The sequence below is a fragment of the Eumetopias jubatus genome, unplaced genomic scaffold, assembly GCF_037043125.1.
Source record: "Eumetopias jubatus isolate StellerSeaLion01/CBP00866 unplaced genomic scaffold, mEumJub1_p1.0 scaffold_13, whole genome shotgun sequence".
Taxonomy (NCBI): Eukaryota; Metazoa; Chordata; class Mammalia; order Carnivora; family Otariidae; genus Eumetopias; species Eumetopias jubatus.
This window is the reverse complement of record NW_028274819.1, coordinates 27292319-27304957: the sequence shown is the minus strand read 5'-3', so window position 1 is coordinate 27304957 and position 12639 is coordinate 27292319. Positions and strand designations below refer to the sequence as shown.

At 44.5% G+C, this 12639-nt stretch overlaps 1 protein-coding gene across 1 annotated transcript in view; it reads left to right on the top strand.

Annotated features, from left to right (window-relative positions):
• The window catches only part of KIAA1549L (KIAA1549 like), a 258248-nt gene that overhangs the window by 221657 nt on the left and 23952 nt on the right, over nt 1-12639 (top strand). Inside the window, exon 18 of the mRNA XM_088017490.1 lies at nt 10270-10402. Coding sequence (XP_087873616.1) covers nt 10270-10402 — 133 coding nt within the window. The remainder of the gene's footprint in view (nt 1-10269; nt 10403-12639) is intronic.

Below are 12639 nucleotides of genomic sequence, written 5' to 3'. Positions count from 1 at the left end.
GAGGTTGTGTTTTAGGGGCAGATAGAGGGAGAAAGAGGGATTTTGTGAGTCTGGCTGGCTTTTTCTTCCCTTTTTTTTTTTTTTTTTTTTTTAAGATTTCATTTATTTGACAGAGACACAGTGAAGAGAGGGAACATAAGCAGGGGGAGTGGGAGAGGGAGAAGCAGGCTTCCCGCCGAGCAGGGAGCCCGATGCCGGGCTCTATCCCAGGACCCTGGGATCATGACCTGAGCCGAAGGCAGACGCTTAACGACTGAGCCACCCAGGCGCCCCCTGGCTGGCTGGCTGGCTTTTTCAAGACCCGAAGGGAGAAAGAGCAGCTCTGAGTGGGCGGTAGGGAGGGCCTGTTTTGTTACGGAATGGGGTCGGCTCTCAAAACTGACCTTCTGTCCCCTCGCTGCCCATGGCACCAGCTCAGCTAGGAGGAGAAAAAGCAGGGGATGGCTCCCCCTCAGAAGCGCCCAGTGAAATAGCTTCACAGGAGCCAAAGCCTTCCTTATGTGCTTACTTTCAGGCTGAATCCTTTTCTAAAAGATATTTGTAATTAATTGCCTGGCTCATGCCTCGTTCTCAACATTAACAAGCAGTGCTGTTTAATGGTCAGGTTCGTGGCCTCTGGAGCTCGGCTGCCCTCAAATTCCAGCTCAGCCACTTCTAGCAGCGTGAATTTGGTTTACTCCACCTCTCCGTGCTTTAGTTTTCTCATCTAGAAAATGGGGATGCAAAGGGCACCTGCCTTATCGGGTTGTTAGAAGAATTAAGTGAGTTAATGCGGGTAAAGCACCTAGAAAACACCCAGTGAACTTCAGCTGCTTTAACTGTGGCTAACAGATTCCATGAGGGAGAGAGGGATACTATTTTTTGTTTCTTTTCCATCCCAGCTCTCTAGACATCTCAGGACTGCTAGGAATTTTGTCACACATTGTGATATTGTGATTTATAATGAGAAATATATATTTGGTTTTTGTCCACTATTCCAGGCACAGAGCTCCAAAAGCCCTTGGAATTTCCTGATGAGCATATTAAAGTGTCTTTTGTTATGTTAATGAGGTGACTGGGAAAGCACCTAAGGCTAGGGGCTGGTAGCACACAGAGCCAACGATGAACATGATCAGGGGGTGGGAATTTTCAGTGAAATTTGCAATTTTGCTGAGACTTTTAAAAATTCCATTTACATGCCGATTGCAGAAAACAAGTCACCAAACCATGAATTTGAACCCTCCTACCTGTTCTGAAGGGTACCAGTCTCCCTTAATTGTCAGAGAAGTTCTTGAGAGGTAGGCTCAGGAGGAAGCGGCTGCCTTCCCTTAGGCCCTGATAATGCTTCTCCCTGCAAGGGGAAGTGGAAACTCCCTGGACTTTGGTTTCCGAAAGCAGCTTTGTACACATGTCTCTGCCTCCTTGGTCCAAGCTGGCATCAGATGGAGAGAAGCAGACCTATTTTGTGTTGCCCAAAGGACCCTGTTTGGTGGAGAGAAAAATGGACATGGAGCCAGATCAAGGCATCATGGCCGGATGGCCCAGAAATGGATCTTGCTGAACCCTCCACTTGGTATCGGGGCCCTTGCTGTGAAGTTGTAGAATTTGTTCAGAATCTGTTCTTGGGGCACCTGGGTGGCTCAGTCGTTAAGCATCTGCCCTCAGCTCAGGTCCTGGGATCGAGCCCCACATCGGGCTCCTTGATCTGCGGGAAGCCTGCTTCTCCCTCTCCCACTCCCCTTGCTTGTGTTCCCTCTCACTGTGTCTCTCTCTGTCAAAAAATAAATAAAATCTTAAAAAAAAAAAAAAGAATCTGTTCTCCTTGCTGAATGGAGCTGTGATTTAGCATGGAGCTGAAAATCAGGGCCTTGGGCAAATTCTTGTACTCTGTAAAGTGGAGAACCTGGGTGAGGCAATGTGATGTTGTACACACTCGTGTGTCCTGGAAAGGATGGGCTTGTAAGACATCTGTCCATTCTGGGGCTCATAACTCAAGAAATTCTGGAATAAATGGCCTCAAAGATGTGAAAATGTTGGGGTTCGGAGCAAATGGTCAAGGAAGAATTCTTGAGACATCTTCAGTGCAAGAAGGGGGTTTTATTAATGCATGAAGACCCATGGGCAGAAAGAGCTGCACTGGGGTCATGAGGAGTGGCCCATTATAGACTTTCTAGTTGGGGGGCTGGTGAGAGACAGCGCAAGTCTCTAAGGAATTTGGAAGCAAGGTTTCCAGGACCTTGAGGGGCTAGCTGTTGTTAGGAAAAGGTCATTTATTACTGTCTAGTAAAACTTTAGTCATGAGACCCTTCAGCTATGTATCAGAGGGCCATATGCTTAAAGAATGATTGCTAACATATATCTTGGGGGATAGAGACAAAGGAAGCTTCCAAAGGAATGTTTATATGTTAAAGGAGGCTTACAGGATCTTGGAGATCAGGGTAAAGTTAAGTTCAAGTATTAACATCAGGACAGTTGAGTTCCTAGAGAAAGGTCACTCTGCCTGACTTGTCAGCGGGCTGTAAGTTGTAACCAAATTTAATTTTTTCCTTTTGCCTGTGTTGGCCACATCATCAAGAGCCCTTCATCCCTCCTCTTCAACTCCATTCTAGATAAGGCTGTCTAATGTGGTGTCTAAATGTGGTGGCATCTCTTAGGAGATGGGGGCCCCCAAATGTGGGGTGACAATTGGGTAGAAGCCAGTGACATGAAAGATTTCACCTGAGACAGAACAAAGGAGGATATTGAACACACGGCAAGGGAGAAGGCAAGGGAGTGGAGGGCAGGACAGCAGAGGAGAGACTGTGTGCCACGAGGCAATGGGTGGGGGCCATTTTGAAAGGGGGAAGATGGGGAGGTATGGCGACGTATGGACATATGGAATTTTCCCATTTTTGGCAACTGTGCCTAGTTGTAAGTAGCCCATTGGTCAGTTAGGGCCAATGGGTATTTTGAGGTGGGTCGCCTGCTGGGCCTGTCCGGATTCAGCCAGGGGGTGGCTGTGAGCCTTTTCTACATTCCGTTGCTCAAGCCTGTTTGCCTAAAAGCAGGTTCTACATCTAATTCACTTTAGACACTTGGCAATGTCTTTTCCTGGTAGAGGCTTTTGAGCACAAATCCTCCAGGCTCTCTTTTAAGATGAATTTCCATTTATTCATTCAACTAGTATGTATTAAAGTCCTACTGTTTGCCATTCTGGACTGCAGCAGGACACATGACAAAGTCCCTGCCCTTGGGGAGCTTATATTCCAGTAAGAAGAAAAAGTAATAAACACCCGAGCACATAGATGTTCAGCATAATGTCAGAAATGCTGTGGGGGAGCATAAAGCAGGGCGAGACAATGGAGAAAAACAGGAAGCACTCTTTATAGGTTGGCCCCAGGAAGGCTCTTGGTTGGGGGGGGGGGGGGTGCTGCTGAGCAGAGACCAGAAATGAGGGAGCTAGCCAGGCTAGCCCTTGGGGGAAGAGCATTTGGGCAGAAGGAAGGGCAAGTGGGAGGGCCCAGAGGACAACGCATGCCTAGAGAGCTCAGAGAACATCAAGGAGACCCAAGTAGCAAGATGCCCCTTCTTGGTAAAGGTCTCAGCTTTGACTCCTTCCTTTGTTTCATCCCCACATCTCATCTTTCAGCAAGTCCTGTCAGCTCTCTTCCAAAACATCTCTAGAGCTCGTCCATACCTTCTTTGTCCACCCTAATTCAAGCCCCTACTCTTTCTCCTTACCTGAATTACTACAAGAGCCTTCTAACTCACCTTCTGTAAGTTCCAATCACATTTCTCGCATGCTTAAAATTCTTCAAGAGCTTCCCATTGCCCTTTGAAAACCCTCCAGCCTTCTTACCATGGCCTTCAAGACTCTACGTGATCTGGCTCCTGCCTGCCTTTCTAGCCCCGTCTCCTGACACATGGGGCTCCAGCCACATGGTTCATGTGTTAGTCAGCTCAGGCTGCCCTAACAAAGTGCCAGGGACCTGGTGGCTTAAAACAACTAAAATTTATTTTCTCACATTTCCAGAGGCTGGACATCTAAGATCAAGGTGTTGTTGTCAGGGTTGGTTCCTTCTGGGGGTTGTGAGGGAAGGATCTGTTCCAGGCTTTTCCCCTTGCATTCTAGATGGCTGTCTTCTCCCTGTCCTCATACTGTCTTCGCTCTTCTCATGCCCGTGTCGGAATCTCCTCTTCTTATAGGGACACCAGTCATACTGAATTAGGCCCTACTCTAATGGCCTCATTTTAACTTCATTACCTGCGCAAAGACCTTATCTCCACATACAGTTTCATTCGAAGGTACTAGGGTTAGGACTTCAACGTATGAATTTGAGGGGTTCACAATTCAGCCCCTAGCAGCCCATCTTTCTCTTCTCAAATACTACAAGCTCTTTCCCATCTCGGGACTTTATCCTAAGCTTCCCTGTGATCTTCACGTGGCTAACCCCTTCTCCTTCAGGTCTTCAAAATGTCACCTCTTCAGAAAGGCCTTCCCCGACCATCCCCATAGTACGAGCTATGTTGCCCAAGTCGTTTTGGATAAAATGTAGAGGTCTTTAGTGTACAGCTGGATGAGCGTTGACAGGTGTACATACCCTTATAACCACCAGTCCAGTCAAAATATAGGACAGCTTTATCACCTTCCGAAGGTCACTCTGTCTGCACCATGCCCCCCACTGGCAACCACTTTTCTGATATCTACCCTCATACTTTTACCCATTCTTGGACTTCATATAAATGGCATTATTTGGTACATACTCTTCTGTGTCTGACTTCTTTTGCTCAGAATTCACCTGTGTTGGGACGCCTGGGTGGTGCAGTCGGTTAAGCATCCAACTCTTGGTTTCGGTTCAGGTCATGATCTCAGGGTCGTGATTGCAGGTTTGTGAGATTGAGCCCCACATCAGACTCCATGTTCAGTGTGGAGTCTGCTTAAGACTCACTCTGCCCCTCCCCTCTGCTCTCTCTCTTTCTCTCTCTCTAAGTAAATCTTTAAAAAAAAAAAAAAGAATTCACCTATGTTGTTGCGTGTATCTGTCGTTTATTTTTTTATCACTGAGTACTATTCTGTTGTATAAATATACCACTATTACCACTATTTGTCTACCATCCTGTTGTCAGACATTTGGGTTGTTTCCAGTTTGAAGCTACCAGAAAACACTACTATAAATATTTTCATATTTTATGAACATATGTGCTATGGTCTAAATCTTTGCTTCCCCCCCCAATTTTTTTTAAAGATTTTTACTTATTTGAGAGAGAGAGCACAGCGAAAGAGAGAGAGCATGAGTGGGGGAGGGGCAGAGAGAGAGGGAGAAGCGGGCTCACCGCCAAGCAGGGCTATCCCAGGACCTTGGGATCATGACCTGAGCTGAAGGCAGACACTTAACCAACTGAGCCACCCAGGTTCCCCCCACTTTTTTAAAGATTTTGCATCCCCCCAAATTTATATGTTCAAATCCTAACCTCTGATGTGTTGGTATTAGGAGGTGGGGACCTTGGGAAGTGATGAGGTCGTGAGTGTGGAGCCTTCATGAATGGGATTAGTGCCCTTAGATGAGAGATCTCCCTGACCCCTTCTTCCACCCCTTCCGAGGTCTGCAACCCGGAAGAGGACCCTCACCCAACCATGTGGTATCCTCAGACTTCCAGCCTCCAGAGCTCTGAGAAAGACATTTCTGTTATTTATAAGCTACCCGGTCTGTGGCATTTTGTTCTGGCAACCTGAATGGGCCAGGACAATATGTTTTCATTTATCTTGGATAAATCCGTAGGAGTGGCATCTCTGGGTCATGAGGTGTATGTTCAACTTTTTAAGAAATGACAAACAGGTCTACGAGGTATGTGTGCTACTTGACCCTCCCTCCAACAGTATGACAGTTCTGATGTCACTCCTCAACCTTACCAACGTTTGCTGTTATTAATCTTCTTGATTTTAGCCATTCCAGTGACTGTAAAATGATATAACCTCTCTAATTACTACCAGTGTTGAGCACTTCCTCATGTGTTTATGGGACATGTTATGTATCTTCTTTTATTGATGATGACTGTTCCAGCCATTTGCCCAATTTTTTTTATTTTTTTATTAACATATAATGTATTATTTGTTTCAGGGGTACAGGTCTGTGATTCATCAGTCTTACACAATTCACAGCGCTCACCATAGCACATCCCTTCCCCAATGTCCATCACCCAGCCACCCCATCCCTCCCACCCTCCTCCCCTCCAGCAACCCTCAGTTTGTTTCCTGAGATTAAGAGTCTCTTATGGTTTGTCTCCCTCTCTGGTTTCGTCTTGTTTCATTTTTCACTCCCTTCCCCTATGCTCCTCTGTCTTGTTTCTCAAAATCCTCATATCAGTGAGATCATATGATACTTATCTTTCTCTGATTGACTTATTTCACTTAGCGTAATACCCTCTAGTTCCATCCACATCATTGCAAATAGCAAGATTTCATTTTTTGATGGCTGCATAATATTTCATTGTGTGTGTGTGTGTGTGTGTGTGTGTGTGTGTGTGTGTGTATATATATATATATATATACCACATCTTCTTTATCCATTCATCTGTTGATGGACATCTAGGCTCTTTCCATAGTTTGGCTATTGTGGACATTGCTGCTATAAACATTGGGGTGCAGGTGCCCCTTCAGATCACTACATTTGTATCTTTGGGGTAAATACCCAGTAGTGCAATTGCTGGGTCATAGGGTACCTCTACTTTCAACTTTTTGAGGAACCTCCATGCTGTTTTCCAGAGTGGCTGCACCAGCTTGCATTCCCACCAACAGTGTAGGAGGGTTCCCCTTTCTCTGCATCCCTGCCAACATCTGTCGTTTCCTGACTTGTTCATTTTAGCCATTCTGACTGGTGTGAGGTGGAGCACTTTTTCATGTGTCTGTTGGCCATTTGGATGTCTTCTTTGCAGAAATGTCTGTTCATGTGTTCTGCCCATTTCTTGATTGGATTAGTTTTTCTTGGGGTGTTGAGTTTGATAAGTTCTTTATAGATTTTGGATACTAGCCCTTTATCTGATACGTCATTTGCAAATATCTTCTCCCATTCTGTCGGTTGTCTTTTGGTTTTGTTGACTGTTTCCTTTGCTGTGCAAAAGCTTTTTATCTTGATGAAGTCCCAATAGTTCATTTTTGCCCTTGCTTCCCTTGCCTTTGGTGATGTTTCTAGGAAGAAGTTGCTGCGGCTGAGGTTGAAGAGGTTGCTGCCTGTGTTCTCCTCAAGGATTTTGATGGATTCCTGTCTCACACTTAGGTCTTTCATCCATTTTGAGTCTATTTTTGTGTGTGGTGTAAGGAAATGGTCCAGTTTCATTCTTCTGCATGTGGCTGTCCAATTTTCCCAACACCATTTGTTGAAAAGACTGTCTTTTTTCCATTGGACATTCTTTCCTGCTTTGTCGAAGATGAGTTGACCATAGAGTTGAGGGTCCATTTCTGGGCTCTCTATTCTGTTCCATTGATCTATGTGTCTGTTTTTGTGCCGGTATCATACTGTCTTGATGATTACAGCTTTGTAATAGAACTTGAAGTCCAGAATTGTGATGCCACCCATTTGCCCAATTTTTTTTCCAATAAAACTTTATTTACAAAAATCGTTGATGAGCCACAGTTTGCAGAACCTGTTTTTATGCATAGGATTTGTGACAAATCATTACCATTTCCTCAAGTCTAGGCCTCAAACTGTAACTTAAACTTCCTGAAAGCACAAAAGCCCATGGTTCCCTACAAAATACACAGTGTGTTTTAGGACTGTCACCAATCCTGTCATAATGCAGTGTTTTAACTTTCATCAGTTGCCTATTTTTTATTTATTTTTATAGGCATTTTTTTATGTTATGTTAATCACCATACATTACATCATTAGTTTTTGATGTAGTGTTCCATGATTCATTTTGTTTGTGTTTGTGCATAACACACAGTGCTCCATGCAGAATGTGCCCTCTTTAATACCCGTCACCAGGCTAACCCATCCCCACACCCCCCTCCCCTCTAAAACCCTCAGATTTTTTCTCAGAGTCCATAATCTCTCATGGTTTGTCTCCCCCTCCGATTTGCGCCCCCTTCATTTTTCCCTTCCTGCTATCTTCTTCTTCTTCTTCTTCTTCTTTTTTTAACATATAATGTATTATTTGTTTCAGAGGTACAGATCTGTCATTCAACAGTCTTACACAATTCACAGCGCTCACCATAGCACGTACCCTCCCCAATGTCTATCACCCAGCCACCCCATCCCTCCCACCCCCCACCACTCCAGCAACCCTCAGTTTGTTTCCTGAGATTAAGAATTCCTCATATCAGTGAGGTCATATGATACATGTCTTTCTCTGATTGACTTATTTGCTCAGCATAATACTCTCCATTTGCCCAATTTTTTAAATTGAGTTGTCTTTTTGTTCTTTATGTATAAGAATTCCATATATATTCTGGTTACAAATCCTAGCATTTTCTCCTGGTCCATGGTTTGTCCTTTCATTAGGTGTCTGATAGAAAAGTAGTTTTTAATTTTGGGGTTTTTTTTTTTTAAAGAGTTTATTTATTTGAGAAAGAGAGACAGCACGAGGTGGGTGGGGAGGCAGAGGGAGAGGGAGAAGCAGGCCCCCCGCTGGGCAGGGAGCCCGATGTGGCACTCTATCCCAGGACCCTGAGATCATGACCTGAGCCCAAGGCGGATGCTTAACCAACTGAGCCACCCAGGCGCCCCAGAAAACTAGTTTATAGTGTTGATGAAGTCTTAGGGCTATAGAATCTGCTCCAGGACCAGGCAGTCGGACTGAGCTGTGTCCTAAGCCATGTCCTGTGTTGGAATACTTTCTAGAAAGAAGGTACTTGGCGGTCCCAGCAGGGCTGTCATTTCCTTCAAGTTTGGTCTGTAGTATTTCAAAGTGAAGCTGAAGTCACATGGATACTTCGTCCCTGTGTGAGCCATCCCGGTGTGCTCTTTTGAAAAAAAACCCTGAAAGAGTCACAGCCTCTCACTCTTTCCAGTAGGCACCAGAGCTCAAGCCCCAAGTGGGTTCAGGTGTGGAGAAGAAATGGCCTTAATTTCTTCTAAATACCTGTGGCCTTTGCTGCTGAATGATGAAATACTCTAAGAGTCCAGGATCTTCAATATGGGCATATCCTCTGACCCCATAATTCCACTTCTAGGGGTTTAACCTGAGGCTGAATCCATGGTTATGTGCAGAGTGTCAATGACAAGTATACTTATTTCAGCTTTGTTTCTATAGCAAGATACTAGGACACCACCTACAATAGGGGACTATTACATATAGACTGAAAACTCCATATAGCAGAATGCTATGAAATCATTTAAAGTTAGTCCCTATAATACATATATTTACTAGCAGAGACATTTCACAATATCGTATAAAAAGGGTTTCAAAATATTATATACAGTCCCATTTTATAAAAAACCTTATATATGTATATATATGCATACATACATATGTATGTATGTTTGTGTATTCTGTTTATAAAAGCATGACCCAGATGACTCAGTTTGAGTGCTGTGTCAACAAAAGTAATTTTTAAATACTTCTATTCCTTTACTTATATTTTTCATATACATGAAGGTGATTATATCATGCCCAGTAAGACTTATAAAATTCCCTTAATTCCTCTCCCGTTCATATGTCATAGCTGCTTCTGCACCCCTCTCCAAAATCCCACTTAAAAATACTGCAGCCCGGGGCGCCTGGGTGGCTCAGCCGTTAAGCTTCTGCCTTCGGCTCAGGTCATGATCTCAGGGTCCTGGGATCGAGCCTCACGTCGGGCTCCCTGCTCAGTGGGAAGCCTCTTTCTCTCTCTCTCTCTCTCTCCCTCCGCCTGCCGCTGTGCCTACTTGTACTCTCTATCTCTCTGTCAAATAAATAAAAAAATCTTAAAAGAAAAAAAAAATACTGCAGCCCACATCCCTTCTGCTTGTTTGTTCTCCCCTACTTCCTATTTTCCATCACAATAGCTGGAGAATCTGTGTGGCCCATGCTGGGCCCTCCTTGAAAGGGGGGGGTGGAGGTTGGTGGTAGGGGGTGTTGGCAAGGCTCCAGCATTGATAATCTTCCTTCTATTTCATATGCATAGAAAACATGTGGAAGGATATGCACAAAGGCCAAAATGTTAACAGTAGTTATTTCTGGCGGTAGGATTAGAGTGGATTTTAATTGTCTTCTTTTTGCTTATCTGTGTTTTCTCATTTCCTACCATGATCAGACATTCCGTGATTAATTTTTTAGAATTTTTATTGAAGTCCATCTTGATTAACTTATAAAAATAGTTTTTTAAAAAACTAGTTCCCCAGTACTTCAGGAGGTTGGAGAAGCAAGTAGGGTAAACTTCAAGTTAAAGAGGTTTAAAAATAAATTCTCTGTCCCAGACACAGCCCCCAACATTATACCCAAGGCAACCATCAGCCAACACTGGGAGGTTTGTCTTTGCTCCTGTCTCCCCCTTTTTGTCAAATAAAAGCAAAAGGTATTGTCAGAAATGTGCAAATTAGAGAGAAGGGTTTGGGGCAAATTAAGCAAGTTAAGCCAGTATAGACATGCTATGCCTTATCTGGAAGATGGGTACAACCATATGGTCCTCGGGACGGTGAAGTAACACATGTGGAAAACCCAGGACAAGTCTGGCTCACGACAGGTCCTCGAGTAGATTTGAGCACCTGCTATGTTAAGTTCTGTCCCTCATCAGACAGGTCTTGATTCCAGCTTTGGGCTCAGCCCTGGATTGGAGGCTGTGGCTATAAGCCTAAGACGCAGGCTCAGCCCTGTAGGCACTGCCAATCTATGGAATGAGACAGATAACAACAGTTAGGAGAGCAGCTAATAAGTATTAAATGCTCATGTGCCAGACACTCTTAGAAGAGCTTCATATGTATATATTGATGTTTTCCATCTTTCTAGGAGTCTATGAGATTATCTCAGTAATTATTTTATAGTCTGTCCTCCTGGTCACAGGTGGTCTGTTTGTCCTTCTGTCAGAGCCCCTATCTGCGGTGTGGTAATCTCTCTGTTTAGATATGTACAATGGGTAACAGTTTGGGGCTGGAATCAGACTCTCTTGGTTCAAATTCCAGCTCTGCCAATTATAGGCAACATATTCAATACCCCAATTTCTTCACCTATAAAATAAGGACAGTCAGCATTGCTACCTCATAGGTTACTGAGAGAAAAAGGGTGAGGGGCGCCTGGCTGGCTCAGCTGGTAGAACATGCAACTCTTGATCTCAGTGTTGCGAGTTTGAGCCCCACACTGGGTGTAGAGATTTTAAATAAACTTAAAAAAGTGCTCGCTTCGGCAGCACATATACTAAATAAACTTAAAAAAAAAAAGAAAAGAAAAAGAGCGAATATATATATAAAGCACTCTGGACAGTGTCTGGCACATAAGCTGTGAATAAATGTTATTTGCTATGATTATTGCTGTTGTCTTTGTCGTTTGTCTCCTCCTATAGACGGGGAGCTTCTTGAGGGCTGGCTCACCATCTTATTAATTGCTGTATCCACAACTCCCAACCCAGGGCCTCATTGAAATAATAATTGTCTATTAAGTAAAAGAGCAAATGTATCACTACTCCCATGTTTCAAGGTGGAGAAGGAAGTTGGGCAGGGGTATGAGTAGTAGACATGAGATTACTTCATGAGTAGACATGAGATTCCCCCAAGAATGATGATAGTAGGAGGAACTCTGGCCTTCCCGGAGCAGATAGAATCCAAGAAACAGTAAATGTGAGAACCAGAAGGTCCTTCCCAGATCAAAGTTCAGCTCCCCCATTTGACAGATGAGGAGCCTGAGGCTTAGGGAGTTCAGGTGACTTGCCTGTGGTCATACAGCGCATCAGCATTGGAGTGAATGTGTCAGGGCATGTGGGCCCTTTATCCTAACCTCAGGTTCTACCCCATGGGCAACTGGACAGAATTTCTTATTGGTTTAATTTCACAAAGTTTTTTTTTTTTAATATGCTAAGCTCCTAAGAGACAGAGGTGAAATGGGCTCAGGGAGCATCCAGATTTGGGTAAGACAGACATTAAATAAGCAAATACAAGTGTGAGGAGGGGGAAGCCCAGGGTATGATGACAGTTTGTCTTGTTTCCATCGGTAGACGTCAAGAGACTGAAAAACCAAGTGAGAACAGTGGGCCAGCAGGAGGAGGCTGGAGCAAACCTGTTGAGGTCACTTGGGGTATAGCTCTGGACCCTCCAGCTAAAGTGAAGCCCCCTCCCATATGAAATGGAAACTCTGGGGTGGGAAGCAGAGGTTGACTTCTGTTGGGGTGTTATGGGGTGGATGCGGTGGGAGCCTGGAGAAAATGTCTCCACCTCATCATCAAAGGTCATATCTCCCCCACCAAGCTGGCAGAGGGGGGGAACCCTCTCTGAGAGAGAACCCCACCCCAGGGCTCCTGGAAGAGTGGCAGAGCAGGGAGTTGTTGCTAACAAGTATATTTTTGCCCTGCTTAAGGCACAACTATAAATTCACATAATAGATCCACCAATATGACTGGAAATGCATAGGACAGCTCGGGGGTGGGAAAAATCATAGCTCACCCCAGTGCCGTTAATCTTCCACCTGGGAGTAGTTTAGCATTAAGCATCCATTATTTATTAGGGAGACGGGGATATAGGGAGGAAGGGCAATGTATGGGAAGCAAACAGCATTGAC